This window comes from Electrona antarctica, assembly GCF_951216825.1.
Source record: "Electrona antarctica genome assembly, chromosome: 2".
Taxonomy (NCBI): domain Eukaryota; kingdom Metazoa; phylum Chordata; class Actinopteri; order Myctophiformes; family Myctophidae; genus Electrona; species Electrona antarctica.
The window spans coordinates 7,210,683-7,236,226 of NC_136807.1; the positions used below are offsets into that span (position 1 = coordinate 7,210,683).

Here is a 25,544-nt window from a genome sequence, read left to right on the forward strand (position 1 = left end):
AAAAGTTATAGCTATAATGGTAATGCCTTTATTGATTGTATGCTGTGATTTGAATACACTATATTTTGTCATTCAGTCATAAAGTGACGTTCAGTCTACACATTAGCAGCAGCTCTGTGTTGTCTGACAATTATTCTTGCACTCATTTTATTCTCCCATATAGAACGACACAATGTAACATAGCTCTGTTTACACAATGCTGTACCCCCCTCCAACTGTATATGTTCCCCATCTTAAATCCTGAATATGGAGAATTAGGCATCATATATGAGATGCGAATATTATAATTGGGATTTCATTTATATTGCATATTTCATCTTACTTACATTTTGTTTACAAGGTGAACCCTCTAGGGGTTACACCGTTTGTCTGTTTTTATGTTTTGTGTGAGGACTGCGGATGAAAATTAGCATCTTTGCTAATCCCGGTGTATTTACGTTCATGTGACGTTCATTAATATGCTCTGTCCTGTCTAAATAAACAAATAAAGTAAAGTAAAGTAAAGATAATTCGACCCGGTAAAAACGGGTCGAACGGACTCGAATTTGCGGTTGGTCGAATAGTCCTGGGTCGAAATCTCTGGTGACCTTTTAAAGACGCTAACAGCGATAAACATTTAACACACCTAGGCGCATATATACGGTACCTTAAGCACGAGACGCTCCTGCACTGCAACCACACGGACAGACAAACTGTCAGCTAAAACGCCGGCCGCACACACGGCTCCTATTAATTATCCTGGCGATGAGGAGGGCGTTGCGTTGCTAGGGGCAACCTGTCAGGTCAACCCACTACCAACGCGCGCACACACACACACACACACACACACACACACACACACGCTTACTTAAATTGCTTATGGACGGTAGTCCATCGTATCCGATGATGACTTCTACTGGTGAGTTTTGAGGTGACTGAAGTCCAATCCGAGCGCCACATATGGTTTATTGCAGTGAGGGCATATTATGAAGTCAGTATTTGTGGCCTTGGCTGCAGTGATCATCTTTCTCCCGGACCCCTGGCATTCCCTTTCCCTTGCCTTACTCCTCTCTTCTTCAAAACGCTGAAGTCCAGTATGGCAAAGTTGCCTCCATAATATAAAGTGCGTTCTGAGGGAGAGCTTTGTCCACACCTCTTCAGTGATGTTTTGAGCTGGTCTTTAAATCTTCGCGGTGCAAAAGTGACAAATCCCCCCCCCCCTCCCAGGGACATTAAGTAACTATATACTTTGCTTAAACGATAATGCTATTATGTGAGAGTTAAACACTTAAAGCCCTGTTTTATGCTCGGATGCATCTTTTCAAATAGATTTACACGAGGAATCGAGGGTGTCTTTTAGAAATAGTCTGGATTTGGCTGCCCCAAAACAGTAGCCCTGGTTGGAGCGGTTGGTTGCCTGACAACCAATTAGCCAATCACGGCGGGCCGTCTCCCCGGGCTATGGGATACACACGATGTCACCCTGGGGTGGGGGGTGTGCGGGAGTTCAGTTGTTTTTAATTTGAATATTTTCACGCTCCTCTTGTTTTCGTTGCAGAGTCAGACAGAGGAGAGAGGAGGAGTGTCTATTCTGGACACCGGGCTTATAAAACACCCGTTATCTGCGTACATGCCTTCCACAAAGACTCCACCAAGCCGGGTAATTAACTTTGACAGTTTCCAGCTCCATGTGCACGTACGAACAACAGTGCGCACACAGCAGCACTACAGCCGTAGTAGTAAACCCAACCGTGTTTGTTTACTTTGGTATTCAATGTGGTGCGTTGTTGAGCTAAGCTAACATAGCCAGCTGCGCGGAGTTTTGTGTTTTGCCTCGCCAAAACACACTTTTTTGAAAAAGTGAGAGTGAGAGATACACAGATACAGATACACAGAGAGAAGAGAAGCTACAGAGTAATACAGCGGGACAGACGTCTGGGTAAAGTAATCGTGAAGAGGGGACATGCATCGCGCCATAGCCCCCTTCGGGACCCTTGATTACCTTTTCTGACGTACCGAAACGCAATACCGAAAAGGTAACCACGGGTCCCGAACGGGTCTAGGTCAGGACATGCAGTAATAGACAGTCCGTATTGACTTTGCTTCAAATGCTTGCTTGCCTTGGAGGGTTGTCGATTTCTTCGATTTTTCAAGTCCACCATGGACCACAGTATGGAGTGTGTGTGTGTGGACGGACTGGTAGCAGAAGAGGGGGTACCGTTTCACCTCCATGGTTACTGCCGATGTGCGGTTGAGCAAGGCACCGACCCCTTAAAACTGCTCCTGGGCAGTGGGCACTTATTTGCAAGTTGCAACCCTTCACTCCGTCTTTATTAGGCATGCCTGTGTTTTAGAAATAGAATGAAAACTAAGTTTTCCCTCTGGGAAAATACATGTGTAAGTGTAACAGTCAGTATACAATGCCGGTTGGTACCACAAGGTGGTACACTGTTCCCTTTGTTTTTCCGTTCATAAGAGTGTATACACAATCTGATGAAATTCCTGGACATCTGCTGGATCCACTACTCTATGCCCAACACACATTACACACATGTTTCATCATCATTATTATTAACATGCTTTCTCTCTCCTGAATTCCCACTGCCAGTCAACAACAGAGGACAAGATGGTGAATAAAAGCGACTCCAGTAGTGCTGCCAGCAGCGGGGACAGTTCCAAGGAGAGCTCCCGGTGCTCCACCCCACTGCTGGATTCTGACCGCTCGGACAGGCTGCGGGAAAAGATGCGCCGGAGGATTGAGAGTGGAGACCCCTGGTTCTCCCTGGAGTTCTTCCCACCCAGAACTGCCAGTGGAGCCGTCAACCTTATCTCAAGGCACGTGTGTGTGTGTGTGTGTGTGTGTGTGTGTGTGTGTGTGTGTGTGTGTGTGTGTGTGTGTGTGTGTGTGTGTGTGTGTGTGTGTGTGTGTGTGTGTGTGTGTGTGTGTGTGTGTGTGTGTGTGTGTGTGTGTGTGTGTGTGTGTGTGTGTGTGTGTGTGTGTGTGTATTCAGGCATGTCACACCTGTAAACTGTGGCTATTACAATATTATGAAATTCGTAATATCAATGTGTGTAGCCACAGTGGTGTGATAAAGCTCTTCCATCGTCTGTGAATGGTGTGACATACATAGAAGGGGGATGCATTTCCTCCCTGGGATTTTACACTCGATCTGTTTTTTGTTTTTTTAATTGGTCTATTATGAAAGACTCTAAAACTCCAAGCATTTCATTTCATATTAGACTCTCGGTTGTCTTGTTTCCACTTTTGGGAGGACAGACCAATCAAAGAAAATATTTTTCTTTCTTTTTTGTTCTTCTTTTTTTTTTTTTTACATCAAAGGATGTTCAAGAGGATTGTTGGATTTCATGTGCATCTTCAGTGTATATTTTAGACTACTCGTTGCCGCCATGCAACGCCGGAAGGCCATTTCTTTTAAGTGTGCCATTATTGTATTTCTAAAGATTTGACCGCATGGGCTCTGGAGGGCCTCTGTTCATCGACATCACCTGGCACCCAGCGGGAGATCCGGGCTCGGACACGGATACCTCGTCCATAATGATCGCCAGCACGTCTGTGAACTACTGCGGTCTGGAGACCGTGCTCCACATGACCTGCTGCAATCAAACCAAAGAGAAGATCACTGGCTACCTGGCTAAAGCCAAGCGCCTGGGCCTCAAAAACATCATGGCACTGAGAGGAGGTAGGGGGCACGGTTGGGCTCTTGTTTGAAGCCAGAACATTCTGGGTCACCCGCTTCGAATGCTATCAATGCACTGAAAGGGACAAAATCACCTTTAATCAGACCATTGAATGCTCTCAGTAGCAGTCTACTGACCTACCAAGATCTCAGTAGCTGCGTTCTGTGTGTTGATCACGGCTACCGTTTTGACAGCGACGAGACCGATATTACTAACACTAAATACTTTATAACCCTAACCTCAGTCACAACCAGTCACGTATTGTAAGTCCCCTAACCTCATATCTTCTCTTCTCTTTATTTTTGAATTCTAGAATATGCAAGACAAAAGACACACAAGACAAGCAATAAAAAAAATCAATAAAACAGAAGAGGTCATGGGATGTACAGCAACAACAATACATATTACAGAATTTTGGAATCCTTACATTCATTGACAACAGGAAAGACACAGCCCATATTCACTCCATATCCGCCCCCCCCCCCCAGCTAAATACTCTTAATTAATTTCTCCCATCTTCTTTCACCCAGCTCTTTTTGCAGTCTTAAAAAAATTGTCATCTGTTCTAGGAGATGCAGTTGTTTCACAATGTTGATAAATAGGTCAACAGTGGGACAATTATTTTGTAACCAGTTTATGGTAATAGATTTTTTTGCTTGCTACGTAAAAATGTAAGAAAAATCTTAAGTAGGAATTATCCTGATGTAGCCCATATGGGAGTTGTCCTAGGTACAAAGATGTAAATGTATTATCTATTCCACAACCCATAATGTACTTTGAGATACCTCATATCAGTTAAACCAGCCACGAAACTGACTTACGTGTAAGTCAGTGACAAAACAGTAGCTGTGATCAACGTGCAGAATGCAGATACTGAGATCTTGGTAGGCCTACTGAGACCATTCAATGATCTGATTAAACATGATTTTGGGCAATACGTCTTTCAAAATTATTACCACTGCAATGTAATACTTGATTGGCCATACAACTACTGTACTACAGTTGTATAACTTCATTACTATTAAAGATTATAATAATATATAATTATTATATATAATAATGAATTATATATAATTCATTATTGGGGCCTTTATATAGGCTATTTTGAATGGTATTTTACTTTGTTTTCAAGCACATGGAATCTATAGGCCTGTAATATAGACCTGCAATATGCTAAATAAAAACATTTTTACAATGGCTTTTAATTACTTTGGGTTCCAACGGCTTCATGTTTGTGTACCCGTGTGTGTGTTTTGTCTAGTTTAAGATTAGTATGTTCTCACATCTCAACAGACCCAATTGGAGAAGACTGGGAAGAGGAGGAAAAAGGTTTCAACTATGGCACAGACCTCGTCAAACACATCCGCTCTGAGTTCGACGACTACTTTGATGTCTGTGTTGCAGGTAGGCGTCTGTTTTCATTGAGAGGCTTGGCAACCTCCTTGATCCGATACTGGGTGACAACTAACGCCGTCCTTTTATATTTGGAGCCAAATCAGTGTTTAAGTAGTGGGGTATTGGAAAGTTTAGTGAATTTGAAAGCCCATAACCGCTTTGTCCAAATGCTCCGATAATCGGCCAGTGGATATTCACTCCGATCGGTGATCTGGAGAAACTGATCTTTTACACCATTTAGTGGTATAAATGTTAATCAGATATATAGTATAATATCATTTTGTAATTTTTGTGACAGTTAATCACTGTCACAAATGTGACAGTGATTGTAATTTTCAATTTTGTAATTTTCAATTTTTCCCCTTACGCACAAGATCGGTATCGGACCTATCGGTATCGGCCAATCATGAGAAAAACAATCGGGATCAGTCCCAAAAAACCTGATCGGAGCATCCCTATGTTCAATGTGTGATTTGTGCCCACTGCCCAGGCTACCCAACGGGCCACCCTGAGGCGGAGAGCTATGAGAGTGACCTCAGATACCTGAAGGAGAAGGTGGACGCCGGGGCTGACTTCATCATCAGCCAGCTTTTCTTCAGGGCCGACACTTTCCTTAAATTTGTTCGAGACTGCAGGGCCATTGGCATCACATGTCCCATCATACCTGGAATATTCCCCATCCAGGTAACTTTAGTGGAAATACTAGACTTTACCTCAGCAAATAAGTGCATGCACTTCATTAAGTGCATGCACTACATTAATTCGACCTATAATAAGGGAAAATGGCAAATCTGGAAAAAAAATGCTTACCACTAGCTTTCTTCACAGATGTGTTCATAAAGGTGTCTACTATCACAGACAAATTTGTTGAGTGTTTTTTGTACAAAACTAATGCTTGCAATGGATTCAGCATCATGAAAACCCCCTAGTTTGACATGTCACATGCTACTTAAAGTATAATGAAATTTGGAATTTGTTGCCTTATATTGGTTGATAATGGTACCCCAACTTTCAGCAGCTGTCACAAAGTTTCCCAAGGGAGTTGGGTTGGGGAAAAAAATGCTGTGATAGTAGACACCTTTATGAACACATCTGTGAAGAAAGCTAGTGGTAAGCATTTTTTTTTCCAGATTTGCCACAACTTAAGCTAACTTTACCTAACTACTATAAGTGTTAGAGGTAGGTTGGTCCATACATCCATATCTTCTTTCAGCTTTTGTACTAGCAAGCAAAAGCAAACGTTTTTAACTCAAATCTTTGCTTCTGGGGGGTCCCTGGAACAACATATTTTCACGACTGACATAGAAACATGGGTTTTTCAGAAAACTCAAGATTTAGAAGACTGCTAGAATCGTCTTCAGGTCTAAATGGGTTAAGGTAGAAAAAGGAGATTATGATTATGTAGGGAATGCGAGTCTGAAAAAGTGGTTTGAGTGTGGTTTTAAACGTGGCGAGGGTGGAGGCATGTAGGTTCCCATCTTGTCTGACCTATTCTCGTCGTATCATTGTTATACTTGAACATCTAATGGGATAACATAACATGTTGTGAACCTGTCCCACACCAGGGTTACCAGTCTCTGCGTCAGCTCGTCAAACTGTCCAAGCTGGAGATTCCCGAGGAGATCACCAAGGTGATCGAGCCAATCAAAGATAACGACGCCGCCATCCGCAGCTATGGTATTGACCAGGCAGTGGAGATGTGCCGCGTCCTGCTAAAGAGTGGCCAGGTGCCCGGCTTCCACTTCTACACACTGAACCGCGAGGTAGCTACCATGGAAGTCCTCCGCCAGCTGGGCTTGTGGATAGAAGACCCCAGGTCAGTGTTTAGACTCCTATTGAGTCTCGAAAAGAAATGCAGTATTTTTCAGTGGTGTAAAGTACTGTACTTAAGTACAATTTTGAGGTATTTGTACTTTACTTGAGTGTAGCGTCTCAGTAAACTATAGGATCATAGAATGCAGAGAGACAGTAAACTATAGGATCATAGAATGCAGAGAGACAGTGTAGTGTCTCAGTAAACTATAGGATCATAGAATGCAGAGAGACAGTGTAGTGTCTCAGTAAACTATAGGATCATAGAATGCAGAGAGACAGTGTAGTGTCTCAGTAAACTATAGGATCATAGAATGCAGAGAGACAGTGTAGCGTCTCAGTAAACTATAGGATCATAGAATGCAGAGAGACAGTAAACTATAGGATCATAGAATGCAGAGAGACAGTGTAGCGTCTCAGTAAACTATAGGATCATAGAATGCAGAGAGACAGTAAACTAAAGGATCATAGAATTCAGAGAGACAGTGTAGTGTCTCGGTAAACTATATGATCATAGAATGCAGAGAGACAGTGTAGTATCTCAGTAAACTACAGGATCATAGAATGCAGAGAGACAGTGTAGTATCTCAGTAAACTACAGGATCATAGAATGCAGAGAGACAGTGTAGTATCTCAGTAAACTACAGGATCATAGAATGCAGAGAGACAGTGTAGTGTCTCAGTAAACTATAGAATCATAGAATGCAGAGAGACACTGTCTCTCTGCACTCTCTGCATTCTATGATCCTATAGTTTACTGAGTAAACTGCAGTAAAATGCAGAGATGCAGTGTAGTAAAAACATAGCCGATCTACAAGCTCTCTCACACACAAAGCTGAAACACCTTGCCAATACCACTACACAGAGGAAGAGTTTTTTTTTTACCTGCAGCTTTAGCAGCATCATATGTGTCCAACGCAAGCACCATCTGCTCTTCATCCTCCATCACCTATATACACAATAAAATAAATATTAGCCAGGTCAGGGTGACAAAAAAAGTCAAAGTAGCATGCCATTTTACCCCCTCCCCCCCAATCAATGCCTTAGGGCAACAACAACAACAATGATTCAACAACGGACCGCATGGAAGCCCACTGACTGAAGTGCTTGCAGTTCGACAAGCTATGAACATTTTTATTTATTTATACAAAGGCTACATAATAGCGGTGACAAAAAAAGTTATCCCCACATTTTCACAGTTGCATGTTCCCATTCACACTAACGTGTAAGCGATACAAATGTGGCATTTTGCATAGCATACAATGCAAAACAATTCCTTCCTCCTCCTTTCTTTTCTCCTTCTCCCCCACCCATATTTTGTACAAAAATACTGTGGTCTCTAAGTCACGCTAAATAATAATAAAACCATATGACTGATTATCAAACAACACAACGTATACAGTAGTAATGGATTCATTGTAGAATTGCTTACATGTAAATTCATTCACTCACTCAGGCAGTGCTAAAAAAGAAACCGCGCGGCAGCAGGCAGCAAGGATTCCACACGAAAAGGAACAAAACAGCTGTTCCCATCCCTTCCACACTAAACAGAAAAATCATATAACTGATTATCAAACGACACAACGTAGGCTATACAGTCTTATAGATTCACTGTAGAGGATATACATTTGTATCGCTTACAGTATGTAAATTAATTTACTCAGTGGTCAAAATAAAAAAAATGCGCGATGGCAGCAGGATGATGATCCGAAGAACAACAGCAACGTGCACCAAGAAAGCAGCAATCCCCCGCCCACCACACTAAAATAAAGTCATTTATAATCAAATAAATAATCATACAAATGTAATGTACAGACATACCAGAAATGAAGAAGTCGCCATAGGTTCAGGGGCGGCGAGGAGGGCTTGGAATCACTGTAGAGCAGCTGGGCAGGCTATTGTACGGATGGGACCTCTAGTTTAAGCCATTCACTTGAACGGGTCTGGCGAGTATTTATTTTCCATTTTAACAGCAACTTGATGTACGATGGTAGCTTTCCATCAATGGCTTTAAAGATAAACTGGTGCCAGTGCATGGTTCTCCTCTCAGAGAGGGAAGACCAACCTAGTTTATCATAAAGGATGCAATGGTGAGTGCTGTAGTTTTCACCTGTGGTAAACCTTAGTGCTGAGTGATAAACTGTATCTAGGGGTAGAAGAGTGGTAAGGGCAGCATTTCTATAAATTACATCACCGTAGTCCAGAACTGACATGAAAACAGCATCAACAACCCTTTTCCTACAGATCATTGGGAAGTTAGCTTTATTTCTGTAAAGAAAACCAATTTTCTGCCTTAACTTGGTGGTAAGGTTAGTGATCTGAAGGGTTCTAATGGAACCCTTATAACCCGCAGCGATGCGGTTTTGGCTATCAGAGGGTGCAAATCTATACCCGCGACCCGACGTTTAACTTAAGTAAAACAAGAGTACTTTTTTCCACCACTGGTATTTTTAGGACTAAGTCCAGGATGGGCAACTTTGATGATGGAGAGGGCCGCTATATTTCCACACGCACTCCAGAGGGCCACTATATTTCCACACGCACTCCAGAGGGCCGCTATATTTCCACACGCACTCCAGAGGGCCGCTATATTTCCACACGCACTCCAGAGGGCCGCTATATTTCCACACGCACTCCAGAGGGCCGCTATATTTCCACACGCACTCCAGAGGGCCGCTATATTTCCACACGCACTCCAGAGGGCCGCTATATTTCCACACGCACTCCAGAGGGCCGCTATATTTCCACACGCACTCCAGAGGGCCGCTATATTTCCACACGCACTCCAGAGGGCCGCTATATTTCCACACGCACTCCAGAGGGCCGCTATATTTCCACACGCACTCCAGAGGGCCGCTATATTTCCACACGCACTCCAGAGGGCCGCTATATTTCCACACGCACTCCAGAGGGCCGCTATATTTCCACACGCACTCCAGAGGGCCGCTATATTTCCACACGCACTCCAGAGGGCCGCTATATTTCCACACGCACTCCAGAGGGCCGCTATATTTCCACACGCACTCCAGAGGGCCGCTATATTTCCACACGCACTCCAGAGGGCCGCTATATTTCCACACGCACTCCAGAGGGCCGCTATATTTCCACACGCACTCCAGAGGGCCGCTATATTTCCACACGCACTCCAGAGGGCCGCTATATTTCCACACGCACTCCAGAGGGCCGCTATATTTCCACACGCACTCCAGAGGGCCGCTATATTTCCACACGCACTCCAGAGGGCCGCTATATTTCCACACGCACTCCAGAGGGCCGCTATATTTCCACACGCACTCCAGAGGGCCGCTATATTTCCACACGCACTCCAGAGGGCCGCTATATTTCCACACGCACTCCAGAGGGCCGCTATATTTCCACACGCACTCCAGAGGGCCGCTATATTTCCACACGCACTCCAGAGGGCCGCTATATTTCCACACGCACTCCAGAGGGCCGCTATATTTCCACACGCACTCCAGAGGGCCGCTATATTTCCACACGCACTCCAGAGGGCCGCTATATTTCCACACGCACTCCAGAGGGCCGCTATATTTCCACACGCACTCCAGAGGGCCGCTATATTTCCACACGCACTCCAGAGGGCCGCTATATTTCCACACGCACTCCAGAGGGCCGCTATATTTCCACACGCACTCCAGAGGGCCGCTATATTTCCACACGCACTCCAGAGGGCCGCTATATTTCCACACGCACTCCAGAGGGCCGCTATATTTCCACACGCACTCCAGAGGGCCGCTATATTTCCACACGCACTCCAGAGGGCCGCTATATTTCCACACGCACTCCAGAGGGCCGCTATATTTCCACACGCACTCCAGAGGGCCACATTGCATACTGTCGGGCAGAAACCTCTTATCTCTGTGTTTTAACCTTTTCCCTACTTTGTCATTCTGTGTCACAAAAGTAGCAAAAATAGCCGATCTACAAGCAAAACGTGACGCGGTGCGACACGTTTTGATCTTGTAGATATGCTTTCTTTGCTATAGGTCTATTTAGCGGGGCAGATTAATGGCAAATGCCATAAGAATCGTTCACATTATGATGCAACCATGAGATTTGGCACAAATACAATCTTAGCGGAGAAGATAAAATTATATAATCTTTCAGGTTGTAATTAGGGCCGGGACTTTAACGCGTTAATTGAGATTAATTAACTACAGAAAAATTAACGCGTTAAAAAAATTAACGCATTTAATCGCACCTTTTTTTTCCACCGCGGAACGTTTCTCACTGGGTGCGTTTCTAGTAGTACTGAATAGGCTGCGGCACGCGAGCAGCAGCAGCAGTTGTTCACTAGGCTACAGCTCCGTCAGAAAGCCCAAACCCAAATGAATCGAATGAAGAAGCCGCTTATATCGCTTTTGCTCCATGGATGGACATTTAGATGTAAAAGCTATCGGATGGACGCGTGGATAGCGGCATGGCTGTGTGCAATGTCAGAAGGAAAGGATCCATTTATGAGCAACGTTAGCTTCTATGCTAGGCTTGCTAGCTGCTTCAGTTTAACATGTCTCACAGACCACCGGAGACGCGGTGATTTCACCACAGCACGAAGCTGTCAAGCTGTCCTCGGTGCGAAACATACTGAAGTAGCAAGCGTGGGTCAGCCCCAACCTCATGTGAAATGTTACCCCCATAATAAAGTTGTTCTCATGCCCCGCCATGTAAAGCACATTTGAGTATTCATATACACACTGAAGACACTAAATAGGCACTTGCTGCTCTTGTTTATCTGTTGGGATAAAAAAGTTGTATTGCTTAAAGGGGAATACCACTCATTTTCAACATTTTTCTATGGAGTTGTGTGCACTGGAAATAATAAAGTCCCCCCATTATGTGTTGCCTATAGAACTGGAGGTCTGAAAAAAACAGTAACATTATGAAGTACATTTTTGTGATGTCACTGAGATGTACTTCATAATGTTACTGATTTTTTTCAGACCTCCAGTTCTAGGCAACACAGAATGGGGGGGACTTTATTATATCCACAACAACTCTAAGGTATATTAATGACAGTAAAATGTTGAAAATGAGTGGAATCCCGTAGTCACTATTCACTGGAATACCAAAAAACATTAAAAAAAAAAAGGTTTCTCACTGTTCTCGGGTTGAATATTGATATGCGATTAAAATGCGATTAATCGAGATTAATTAACTACAAAGCCTCTGATTAATTAGATTAATTTTTTTAATCGAGTCCCAGCTCTAGTTGTAATACATGGATGAAATTTGGCACAAATTCTCTGTAAGGGCAAAATTAAGGCACTGGCCACTCAAACATCAAACATGGTAACCATTTCGTCAAGATGGCCGCCACCTTAGCGGAGCAGATAGTGGTACAATCTTTCAGGTTGAGATAAAAGAATGTAATGCTTTGTAATCGGGGGTAATTCCTTTAAATCCTGTCATGCCCTTTATCGTTATCTACTCGCTCATCATGCCCGCACGGTACAGGTTACATGCTGGTTTTGACTTCCATTTCCATTGTCATGCGTGACATCACAACTATGCAAGGTATAAGACTTTCTCACCATGATAGGAGATGTCTCATCAAGATGTCACCAACTATCAAAGCTACCTTACCAAACAAAATAGTTTCAGTTTGATAGGGTAGAACAGAACTGGTAGAACTTGATCTCCTCCTCCTGACTTCAACTAAGTAACACTGTCCTCTGAAAAGCAAGCAATCTATCTTCCCCGCTAAGATTGTATTTGTGCCAAATTTCATGGTTGCATCATAATGTGAACGATTCTTATGGCATTTGCCATTAATCTGCTCCGCTAAATAGGCCGCTAAGGGCGGCTGTGGCTCAGGAGGTAGAGCAGGTCGTCCAATGATCCCTGGGTCGGCGGTTCGAATCCCGGCTCCTCCTGTCCACATGCCGAAGTGTCCTTGGGCAAGACACTGAACCCTACATTGCCTCCAATGAGTCGGTTGGTGTGAGCTTGCCACTATTGGTGTGTGAATGTGGGAAGTGAGGACCCTGACGTCGGCTGTTCGCCGCTTCACCTCCCAATGTATGAATGAATGAACCATTGTAAAGTGCTTTGAGTACTTGGAAAAGCGTTATAAAAATGCAATTCATCTATCCATGTTTGGAATTCACCCTTTGTCAAGTCCCGCCCGTGGTTCTGCCCCTCTTCGCACCCATTGGTTGCCGTGTCATGGTTGGACAAAAATCCTCTCTCCATCCACTACCATTGAAATAACAGGTTTTTCAGTTGCTTCGTATTGATATTCTGTGCATTCAATTCTTATTTTAAACTTTGTGTCAGTAAAAAGGAAAATCACAGGTGCAGCATGGTGACTGGGCATGTCATGTTTGTTTTTAGTTTTTTCCAAAAATGATGTTTTAGCAAATTCAACATGAACTAGGCGCAACCAAGGACTGTCTAAAGAGGACGAGACACGACGACCGTACGGGCGACGCCATGGTGCTCCATGGAAGGAAAGAAACATGCGCAATGGGCTATATGCAGCCAACACTTCCGCGTTCAGCTTCCTTGGTCTCAACTGCGCATGTTTCTTTCCTTCCATGGAGCACCATGGAGCAACATGGCGTCGCCCGTACGGTCTACAGTGGCCTTCGCGTCTCGTCCTCTTTAGACAGTCCTTGGGCGGAACAAGGCAGAAGAGCCTGCTGGTTAGTCAGTCAGGAACCAATCCGAAGGCTGACAAAGGGTGAATTGTAACAGCTGAAATCAATAATATATCAGTATTCAGAACCTGCGGGCCACATTAAGTGAAGGTGGGGGCTGCATGGGGCCGCCAGTTGCCCATGGATGGACTAAGTGATCAAAGTAGAGAGACGCATGGAATCAAACCAGTCATTCTAATGTTAATGCGTAGTCTGTCCCCATTTCTGATGAGCTTCTGTTTTTAATTTGCCAGACGTTCTCTTCCCTGGGCCACGAGTGCCAACCCCAAACGGAGGGTGGAGGATGTGCGTCCCATATTCTGGGCCTCCAGGCCCAAGAGCTACATCTACAGAACCCAGGACTGGGACGACTTCCCCAACGGCAGATGGTAAAAAAAAAAAAAAAGAAACTGAATAGTCGTCATTCATGTGGATCAGTGTTGGTTTTCGTCGACTAAAAACTAAGACGAAAAATGTTCGTCGACTACCTTTTTCCACTGACGACTAGACTCCAACTAGACTAAAATGCTAGGAAGGGGACTAGTGGACAAGAGATCCAGTATAAGTCATTTTACACTTGGTTGCATGCTGAAAATAGCAGATCTACAAGCTCACACCGCGCAGCGACGCGTTGTGAGCTTGTAGATCGGCTATTTTCAGCAAGTGTAAAAACGGTCATTACGACGGCATCAAGGCCCGCCAAAACACATTTTAGTCGACTAAATCAACTGTAGATTTAGTCGACTAAAATCTTATGACATTTAGTCGATTAAAACTAGACTAAACACTCACTAGTCACCTGGAATGTTAGACTAACACTCACTAACATTCCAGGTGACTGAAAACATGACTAAGACTAAATGAAAACTATTCAAGAGACTATGACTAAAACTAAAATAGAAATTTGCTGCCAAAAACAACACTGATGTGGATCTTGTGATGGTATCCTCGCTGGCCAAGGGAGATGTTGGCCCTGGGCTACTGAGGAAAAATCTATTTAATGGCACATGAACTTTCGTTTTGTCAATAATATTAAAACATCTACCCGTGTTGATTAATTTCTTTCAGGGGCAACTCCTCGTCTCCAGCCTTCGGCGAGCTCAACGACTATTACCTGTTCTACCTGAAAAGCAAGTCATCCAAAGCTGACCTGCTGCAGATGTGGGGCACAGAACTGACCAGTGAGGCCAGTGTCTATGAGGTGTTCACATCCTACATCACAAACCAGCCCAACCGCAACGGACACAAGGTACCCTACCACACACGGCACACAAAACAGGAAAGGGCGCACACCAGTGTTGGTGAGGTGCTGTCCTGAGGCAGTAAACTAAGAAAAAGGCTGCACACTCGTAGCCACGATGCTGTATATTTATTGACAAGAATCCAACGTTTCGTACCTAGGAGGTCTTCTTCAGGTTAGGGACACACACGGCACACAAGCAGTCCTCTTCTCAGTGTGGCAAATGATTTCAATGGTTTCTAGATGAATCATTTCTATTGTTGGCTGTTAGAAATACTTATGGCCATGTGTGTGTGTGCTTGACATTGGAATTAATAAATCTATGTAGCTGATTATACAACTCCAAGACGGTGTATTCAGAAAGCAGGTTAATCAACAATTAAAATGTTTTTTTTTATCATATAACATTTAATTGGGATCCATTGTTTAGAACTGGCTTCTTATCGCTAGGTTATGTGTTTGCCTTGGAATGACGAGCCCCTGGCCGCAGAAACAAACATGCTGAAAGATGAATTGGAGAAGCTGAACCGACGTGGAGTGCTCACCATCAACTCCCAGCCCAACATCAATGGCAAGCCTTCTTCAGACCCTGTAGTAGGCTGGGGACCTGCTGGAGGCTATGTTTTCCAGAAGGTAAGACCATTTTTACCTTTTCTTCTACTTCACACAGTACACTACACTTTCCTTCTTATTTTTATTATTATTAAATGCTAATTATCTAGCTAATTGTTAATTTACAGTAGGACCTGCAGACAGACAATACTATAGAGCGTCGCATTCCCGCCCCCTACCAGGGCCCAGGAAATGATTCTCCGTTCTTTTTCCTCATAGACTTTTCAGAAAGTATTTATTTAAAGACGGTTATGCCGCGGACAAAGCCAACTCTTATCGTGACAAATCACGACACAATGTTTTGGGCCAAACAAAGACGGCAGGTTACAACACTTTTTTGTTGTTTTTCTTCTTTGTAATTGTTTGTTTGGTCCAAAATATTGTGTTTATTGTCATGATTTGTCACGACTGCAGTTGGCTTTGTCCGCGGCGTAACCGTCTTTAAATAAATACTTTTTGAAATGTCTATGGGAAAAATGCATTGGGATTCATTTCCTGGGCCTTTCGTCGTCATGACAGGAGGCGGGACTGCGACGCTCTATACAAGTTATTATGAACTGGAAATCCAAAATGCTGCATGGCCAGGATAATGTTTTGTAGCACTGATGATATTTCTTTTGGTACCACATTAACTCTGGCATCCCTTTCATGGCATGTCATAAGCAACATAATAAAGACATTTAAAAATGTTATGTAAAAAAAGAACAGATCTACAAGCTTGTAGATCTGCTATTTATGCTATCATAGGAAAATGAATAGGTATAGATATCGTACAACTACTGTAGTTATAGGGCTTTAGTGCTTAAACAAAATTATCGTTATAGATTAATGTCATTTTAATAAAAAAATATTCCAAACACCATAGGCCTACCTGGAATTCTTCACATCAAGTGAAAACGTGACTGCTCTCCTCGAAGTGCTGAAGAAATATGAGCCTCGAGTCAATTACCAAATCGTCAATGTACATGTGAGTTCTGTCAAGAAATGTCTTTATTTACTGTGTTGTGGTAATTATATATATTTTTTATATATAGTGCAGAGCATTTATTTGCTGTAATTTGGCTACTGTAGCTTATTTGTCGATTTCTACAGTATGTTTGTTGAGCTAACATACCATGAAGCATACTATTCTTTGTTACATATTATCTCTTCAGGACCGTAATCTGAACAACGCTCATGAAATGCAGCCCAACGCTGTGACGTGGGGAATCTTCCCAGGCAGGGAAATTGTCCAGCCTACCGTAGTAGACCCTGTTAGCTTCATGTATTGGAAGGTGAGTGTTGTCCAGCCTACCGTAGTAGACCCTGTTAGCTTCATGTATTGGAAGGTGAGTGTTTTCCAGCCTACCGTAGTAGACCCTGTTAGCTTCATGTATTGGAAGGTGAGTGTTTTCCAGCCTACCGTAGTAGACCCTGTTAGCTTCATGTATTGGAAGGTGAGTGTTTTCCAGCCTACCGTAGTAGACCCTGTTAGCTTCATGTATTGGAAGGTGAGTGTTGTCCAGCCTACCGTAGTAGACCCTGTTAGCTTCATGTATTGGAAGGTGATTGTTGTCCAGCCTACCGTAGTAGACCCTGTTAGCTTCATGTATTGGAAGGTGAGTGTTTTCCAGCCTACCGTAGTAGACCCTGTTAGCTTCATGTATTGGCTTCATGTATTGGAATTGTTTGTCTGTTCCTACTGTCTGTGGTAGTCACTTGTTCTCCGGTATTTAGAGAGAGAAAAAGTTGAAGGGGAGTGAATGCACGTTTGATAAAATTGCCGTTGGTTTAAAATGACATGTTCCGTTTGTTTCACGCTGTGACCTGCATCCTGCATTGACCATGAGTTCTGGACCCAGTTAAGATAATTCTTACATTAAAGACTGCGTCTCCTGTCTCACCTTTTGGTCTCAACCCTCTGACCTAATCACATGAACCCTAGCTTCCCTATTTTGGGTAGGTCATACAGTAGTCAGCAAACCTTCTAGAAAACATCCTGCGAAAATGCGTAGCGACTAGTGATTTACGCTTTGTGACGTACAATGATGTGTATATGGGGTTAAGTAGTTAGTTAATGGTCTCTTTCTTGTCTCACCAGGACGAGGCCTTCGCCTTGTGGATCGAGCAGTGGGCTAAGCTCTATGAAGACGAGTCGCCTTCACGGATGATCATTAAATACATCCACGACAACTACTTCCTGGTCAACCTGGTGGACAATGACTTCCCTCTGGACAGCTGCCTGTGGCAGGTCATCGATGACATGTTTGAACTGCTCGACGCGCACCTAGAGCGCCACAAATGTGGCAACGACGAGGGAACTATCTCAGAATAATGTCCGATTTCAAGACCCGCCTGACTGCTGACAAGAAGTGGGGAAAAGCAATGTGACTTGTTCGTTTTTTTGTTTTGTTTTTTGTACTATTGGTTGCTGCTATCGAGAGCCTACAGCAGGGCTCTGGACTCAACACTGCAAGGTACTTTAAAACTTGCGTATTATTACTTCAGGAAGTGATGTTCTTTTTATACAACTGTGTTCTTTTAATATTTAGCTTTGTATTGTGCAACAAATGGAGAACATTTTTGCTAGACCAATCAAAGCATGAGGTTAGCAGGATTTACATTACATTAAGTATTTGACTGCAATTTGACCTTTTGTTTAGGTCACCATCACCAGTTCATTAGATTCTAAACAATCCTCATTCTAAACTTTAGAATAAGGCATTGTTAACCCATTCTAGGCGGGAACCCCTTTTGGTGTTAGCATTATGTTATGCTTTAGCTATTAAAATAGCAGATCTACAAGCTCATAGCGCGCCACCGAGTGGCGCGCTACGAGCTTGTAGGTCTGCTATTTTTTAAAAATCGAAGAACGACTGACGGAAACATAGCTTTTTCAGAAAACTGTCAGGATGTAGAAGACATTTTTAGAATCTGATCTCAGGTCAAAATGAGAATGTGCATGGGGCTTTTCACCATTAATACATGAACAGCTCTGTAATGTAAAGTGTGTTTTGTGTCTAGTATTTTAATTTCCCTGAGCAGTATTTATCATGGGATGCAAACGCAGATCCGACACACCAAAGGTCCCGACATGCGGAAACGGCGGTCGGACATGCGGTCGGACATGCGCTGCTCCCGTGCTTGCGGTTACGGTTAGGTTAGGGTTTGGGGTAGGTTGTCGGTCTAATGACAGTCGGACCAATAGTATGTCGGAAACTAAGCCATAATAATATAAACATAAATAAAAAATAAAGTATGATTAAAACTGTTAATGCTGGAGACAAATGAGTAGCGGTTTATTATTTTGGGTATTTGTGAACAATATGTTCAGCACAACTACCGGTATCTTAGTGAAATGCCTTATTAAAAGGCATTATAGTGGAATGATGACTCGAATAAGAAAGTTTGTTATGATATTTATGTGTCTTTTTTGCATTTATTGACTGATATACAGTAGGTTGACAGGAGACGGATGGGGGGGGGGGGAGAGACACGCAGCAAAGGTCGTCGGGATCAGGACTCGAACCTGCGACATGCTGTCAGCCTAAGTGCCTGGACCGGTTTAAGTTTTTGTTTTCAAATGTTTAATTCTTTCTCCAATAAGATGCCAAATAGTAATTCAAATGGTATGCATTACTGGTATTTGTTTTCATTAACCCATTTTGGGCGGGAACCCCTTTTGGTGTTAGCATTATGTTATGCTTTAGCCATTGAAAAATAGCAGATCTACAAGCTCATAGCGCGCCACCGAGTGGCGTGCTATGAACTTGTAGGTCTGCTATTTTTTTTTAAATCGAAGAACGACAGACATAAACATAGCTTTTTCAGAAAACTGTCAGGATGTAGAAGACATTTTTAGAATCTGATCTCAGGTCAAAATGGGTTAAAATGTCAATACTGCCGAGTCCCTACTGTACGCATGGGACTAAAAAGAAATGTATGTTTTTCCACCATGCAAGTGTGTAGTAGACTAAATGAAAATTGAGTGTTTTATTGTGTCTCAGTGTCATGAGATACTAGGTGTTGCCAGGCAGACACAGATGAGTGAGTGATTGTAATCTATCAGACTTTAGTTTGCACTGTCAAGTGGCTAGTAGTGGACACAATATTAAGCATTGTATATTTGAGACTGCTTTTTTTTTTTATTAAACACTCGTATTTATTGTATTTTTAGATGGTTTGTATTGCTCAATTAAAGCATTTCCTTTTTACCTCAATTGATTTCTTCTTTTTTTTTTACTTTCAACCATATGAACCCTAGCATCCCTGTTCTGGGCAACGGTTAACCATATGAACCCTAGCATCCCTGTTCTAAATGGGTTAACCATATGAACCCTAGCTTCCCTGTTCTAAATGGGTTAACCATATGAACCCTAGCATCCCTGTTCTAAATGGGTTAACCATATGAACCCTAGCATCCCTGTTCTAAATGGGTTAACCATATGAACCCTAGCATCCCTGTTCTAAATGGGTTAACCATATGAACCCTAGCATCCCTGTTCTAAATGGGTTAACCATATGAACCCTAGCATCCCTGTTCTGGGCAACGGTGGGCATGTCATAATAGGTGAACATTCAACGAAAATAGAAAGATATTTGGCAAAAACAGCAGATTTGAGCCGCTGGGTTGCAAGACAAATTTCAGTGTGAGCTGACAAAGTACATTATATCATTTACAAACTCACTTGGGGATCTCCATACATGGGCATTAAAAGGTACAAGGTTAGATACAAAGATCTTCATTCATGGCATAAAACTGACACAGGCAGACACACCGACAGATACAGAGATCTCTTTATATGGCCATAAAAGTGGCACAGACGGATGGGTACGCTGACAATGGGTATGACATGTAGCCTACTGCATAACCAGGTGGGGCATGTATTTCCAACTTGCATCATTCCCAAGTAGGCTGGTGCCCGACGGGCCCAATGTACGTAAACGGCTTATGGCAACTACATGAGGAATACATTACTATAAAATATATCACTTGGAATACAAAGGTCATGGCATGGAACAGTCCCTGGCATAACCCTGTCTCTCTCTGACATACTGGGGATTTCCCATCCCTGTGCAAAATCAGCGATTTGCTTAACATAATGGTGCAACGTTCATTTCCAAACAAAGCCTGCTCTAGTCTGCAGGCTGTATAGATAAAGTCAGACCACTGCACACGTACTCTTATCTTGCTGTGAACCTGCTGACACGATCATTAATCACCCACATCTAAGCCACATGGATGGGAGCCTCTTCTGTCACACAGACCCTCAGGGTCATTCTATGAAAGGAAAAGTACCAAACCAAGTCACTTCAAGCCTTGAGAAAACATCAGTACTATTATTGACAATGTCAATATAGTATTTATTTATTTATGTAGGTCAAACCAACAGTTATGTCAATTTGACATAACTGTTGGTTTGACCTACATATGTTTTTCTTTTTGAGGCTGTAACTAACTAACTATGCCTGTGGAACAGGTCTTTGAAGCGACAGGTTTGATCAATACCGAGGGGAGAACTCTGGCCTCCTAAGACTAAATAGCTTTTAATTGATCTTTTAAATTCCTTGTTATTCATGTCCTCACTGTATTGCATTACTGCTATTATTTTAATGTTTTATGCCTTGCTTTTCTTTTCTTTTTTTTCTCCATTGCTCTGTAAAGCACTTTGAGCTGCATTTCATGTCATGAAAGGTGCTATACAAAACAACGTTTTATTTATATATAGATATATGTATTAAATATTACATTAAATATAGTATATTTAAATAGATGTCAACGCTCAACTACAGTATTATAAAATCCCCTCTAGCCATGTGACTGGTAATATCTAAGTACTGGACCCTCGTCTGGTTCTGACAGACAGGTAGTGTGTGCAGGCTGGGTGGTGTGTGATAATCCAGTTGAAGTATTCCTTTGGTAGGACGACTGCGGCGGCGGGCCCGGGAGAACAATAACGCGACACGAGACAGTATCACGCTAAAGGTTCACAAAGATCATAATGACGTGACAATAAGATATGAGACAGAATAACGTGCCTACTGCAGCAAGGTTGACCTTGCTGCCACTGAGATGTCTCTCGTAGCCTATCTATAAAGTATGCTACAGTACAGGCAGTACACAATACATATCAAGTACACTGTCTCAAGTTGGAGTACACAGACATGGGCAACTCATGATTATAACATAACAGTGACTAACATAACTAATGTCTTACTAGTTACTACTGTAACAGAGCTGACATAGCTTGATGTTTTAACTTTTATTTTTTACCTGGAAATGAATAGGCCAGGGCCTGCCCTATACATACTGAGCCAAGCATGCTACTAATGTGCATGTCAGCTCACTGTAAGCTAGCTTTCTCTGTCTGCTACACTGATTTGAATAAAACCTTAATTAGTAGCATTGGTATGGTAACACACCTTTGTTATAACCAGGTCCCTTACTGTATGTGTACATTATTGTCTCCGCCAGGCCGAAGGCATGGGGAGAGAGTATGTTTTGCACTCCGTCCGTGTGTGTGCGTGTCCGTCCGTCCATCTGTGTACAGCTAATCTCCGGCACCGTTAACCCGGTCGATGCCAAATTTTGCACACACACACTCCCTGGATGCCAACGATGAACCTCTGCCCCAAATTTTCCAGAACGGCCTGTTATAGCACCACCAGGAGGTCGACTTTTGAAAAACACATTTTTGGATATTACTCCAAAAATCCAAAAATATTTCATATTCCATCCGAATTGGCTAACATTGGCTTTCAAAGTTTGCAGGATTGGCCCTTTTGAACAAAAACCCTCAAATCATGAACGCAGCGTGCAATTTACGTGAAATCTTTCACAGACTTTCCTACTAGGCTGAGGAATATATCCCACCCTTTTCACATTGGCCTGTTATAGCGCCACCAACAGGTTTCGGTGTGTGTGTGTGTGTGTGTGTGTGTGTGTGTGTGTGTGTGTGTGTGTGTGTGTGTGTGTGTGTGTGTGTGTGTGTGTGTGTGTGTGTGTGTACATATCGGTTAAAATAATGTTTTATTCATCAAAATAAGTCCCAGATTGCAGCATTAAAAAGCAGATGTCAGTATTTTCCAGATGGTCCACAGGTCACCTTCCGGTCACACCACAGTTACCGCAGGTCACCTTCCGGTCACACCGCTGCTCCTCCTCCTCCACACATTAAAGACCTGCAACATTCAGACAAAACCAAATATATATTGAATAATAGTGCTTTTTGGTGCCTTAATTAGTCTAAAAAATGGTCTTTGGTTCACCACAGGCCAAAAGAACCGAGTTGAAGACATATTGTCACCACTGTGTTGAGATACAAGGTGAAATGTAGCTCTGTGGAATTACCATAAGTGGAAATTAAGCTATGTGGAACTCTGTAATTGCCATAATTTAACTTTTCAGGATTCCAATAAAAAAAATAGCATAGAAGAAAAAAGTGGAATACCTCAACTGTCTTCACTTGCAGAAATGTATTTATGCAGCAACATTTATGTCGGTCAGACCTTCGTAAAAAACTTTGCAAAAAAGTAATTTAGGATTCCAATAAAAAAATAGCAAAAATAGCCTAGTGACATGGTTGAACTTGTAGATCAGCTATTGATCATGCTACTTTTGTGTGATATAGAATGACGAAGTACGGCATTCATTACGGGAAAAGAAAATACAGAGATAAGAGGTTTCTAGATTTTTGTCCTGTATTGCATTTATTTATCGTCCTTTCCTTCTTTCTCAGTCATCACTTAAAACTGCTCCTATTCGGCCTGGGCCGTGGCTCAGCGGTCCAGGCACCTTGGCTGGTAATCCAGTCTGGCAATGTGCCGCGGGTTCGACTCTCTCCCCATTTCCTGTCAGCCTACTTTCTATCCCTCCATAAAAAATATAAAATAAAGGCGAAAGCCACAAAAAAACATATATATAAAAAAAAAAACTGCTCCTATTCCTTCAAGTGCAGCTTAATGTCATCACCACTACATGTGATTAGAAAGTGTCCATGTGTACTGAATGTCTCTTACCTGAGCAAGCAGCGTCCTGTGGTAGCGTGCAGAGAAGTCACACGACACCCGCCAAGAGATGTACCTCCTTCTCCAAGTGAGCCATGCCGCCTGCCGCAGTCTGTCTGTGTGCTTCCCAGAGAGGAGGACAGACATGAGGGTTATAAGTGTGTATGCTATGCCCACAGAGGACGACAGACATGGGGGTTAAGTGTGTATGCTATGCCCACAGAGGACGACAGACATGGGGGTTAAGTGTGTATGCTATGCCCACAGAGGAGGACAGACATGGGGGTTAAGTGTGTATGCTATGCCCACAGAGGAGGACAGACATGGGGGTTAAGTGTGTATGCTATGCCCACAGAGGACGACAGACATGAGGGTTATAGTGTGTATGCTATGCCCACAGAGGAGGACAGAAGTGGACGTTAAGTATGTCTATGTGCTGAACAGAAACACAAGCAGCTAAGTAACTCCCTGACTGGTTAAATATGCTATTAACATACCGACTAATGAACTGTACCGTGAGATAGAAAGACATGGGGATGTGGAGTCAGCTTCTCCTTACTCGATGATGTGTACTGTGTATTCTGTGTGTGTACATAATATACAGTACATCTCTGCTGTCTGGAAGAAACTGTCTTAACTCCAAAATGTTCATTTTTCAGGAAATGAAAAACATCCAGTTCAAGTAGAGTTATTTTTTGTCAAAGCACTTTTGAGTGGTGCAAACCACTCCAACAACTGGCTTTGTTAGTACCCGTGTGTGTTTGTGCCTGTACGGGTGAGCATGGTTGCTATGGTTAGTGTGTGACGTCACTGCACCACTCAGTTCACACGGGTGTGATTTTTTAATATACTTTCCATTGGTTCAATATAACCAGCACATACTGTAGACGTAAAGGGTGTTCAATAGCATTAATCTATGCAAAAAACCCTCAGAAATGGAGTTAGGTGGTTTCTTCAGGACAGCAACAAACATTATGCACGTATCAGTAATACTGTATGTTCCTCACTCATTTACTTAACTTACTGTCAACTTTTTTTTGTTTTTTTGCAGGTTCATAAATGTGCAGAAAATGTTGCATTGAAATCGTTATAGTTGTTTTATATATTTTGTAAACCATATTAAAGACAAGTGTCAAAGTCAAAGTCGTACGATGATTTGTCACACATGTTACTGCAGTGAAATTTGACCCATCTCTTGGAGCGGTGAACCATGCACGGAAAGGAAGATTGTGTAGACTGCCTACTGGCAGCGTACATAAGCAATGCCAATCGGTCATGTGTAGGGTGCAATTTTGGCCCAGTTGAACCCAGTGTGTTTTTGTGCTTCTGTGTGTACCCATGGTCCTCAACAGTAACACAGCAGCTGTTTGGTCTCTCCAGCTGTCCCAGATGAGCTGGGTTTGCATCCTCTCCATCCTCATCTGGAAAGCATGGCATCGCCAGCGACACACACACTCCCTACGGAGAAACCAGAGAGAGAGAGAGAGAGACGGCTCAATAATAATTTTGAAGATCACTTATGGCGTTTTTAATATTGTAGAGCTTTTAAAAGTGTTTGTTTTATCTATAAATGCCTACACGGACTGGCTCCCCCACCCCTTCCTTCCTAAGGGAATTAATTCACAGAAGAAGAGACACTGGACATGACATATAAAGGTCAGCCACCAGCTGAGAGGGTACTGCGAGGTCCTAGCCTGGCGCAGCCACACTAAACCCGCCCCTATTGCACAGTGGTATATTAGTATCGCAACAAGTGAACAATGTTGTGGTAACTAAGGTATTGCAGAGGGTATACATTTCGTCCTGTGGCTGAGAGGGGAAGAAAGGAAGGGAAGAGAACAGCGGTACATTAGACAGGCGCTGCAGGGATGAGAGCTCTCAGAGCGGGCAGAGGCAACAGCAGACAGTCCGTAGTCACGCTGCAGGGCTGCGGGTCTCAGAGCGGGCAGACAGGGGTGTTGGTGACCGGGGGAATGTGGGACTCGAGCCCGAAATTTGCGATTGTGCTGCAGTTCCCCTAAAAAACTCCACGCCAACCTCAGTTGCATTCTAACTAAGAGATTCGAGCGAAAAAATATTTTTTTTCAATGACATTTATAGCCAATATGACGCTAAATGTAACGTCAAAAACGCTAACCTGACCTAGTAGCCACTTGTTGCTA

At 43.0% G+C, this 25,544-nt stretch overlaps 1 protein-coding gene across 2 annotated transcripts; it reads left to right on the forward strand.

Moving 5' to 3' along the window:
* The first annotated feature begins 1,486 nt into the window (after positions 1-1,486).
* mthfr (methylenetetrahydrofolate reductase (NAD(P)H)) lies at positions 1,487-19,433 on the forward strand. 2 transcript variants are annotated; one of them, XR_013791498.1, is made up of 13 exons: positions 1,487-1,639; positions 2,588-2,814; positions 3,442-3,680; positions 4,972-5,082; positions 5,564-5,757; positions 6,639-6,889; positions 13,799-13,933; positions 14,613-14,793; positions 15,235-15,417; positions 16,262-16,363; positions 16,551-16,670; positions 17,477-18,145; positions 18,215-19,433. XR_013791498.1 is itself a non-coding variant. In XM_079519983.1 (12 exons), exons 1-12 carry the CDS (start codon positions 1,610-1,612, stop codon positions 17,708-17,710), a joined length of 2,007 nt encoding a protein of 668 aa, XP_079376109.1. In that variant the 5' UTR covers positions 1,487-1,609; the 3' UTR covers positions 17,711-19,433. The 2 variants fall into 2 exon arrangements, 1 of the variants encoding a protein (XP_079376109.1); XM_079519983.1 differs by having other exon boundaries at positions 17,477-19,433.
* The last annotated feature ends 6,111 nt before the right edge of the window (positions 19,434-25,544 follow it).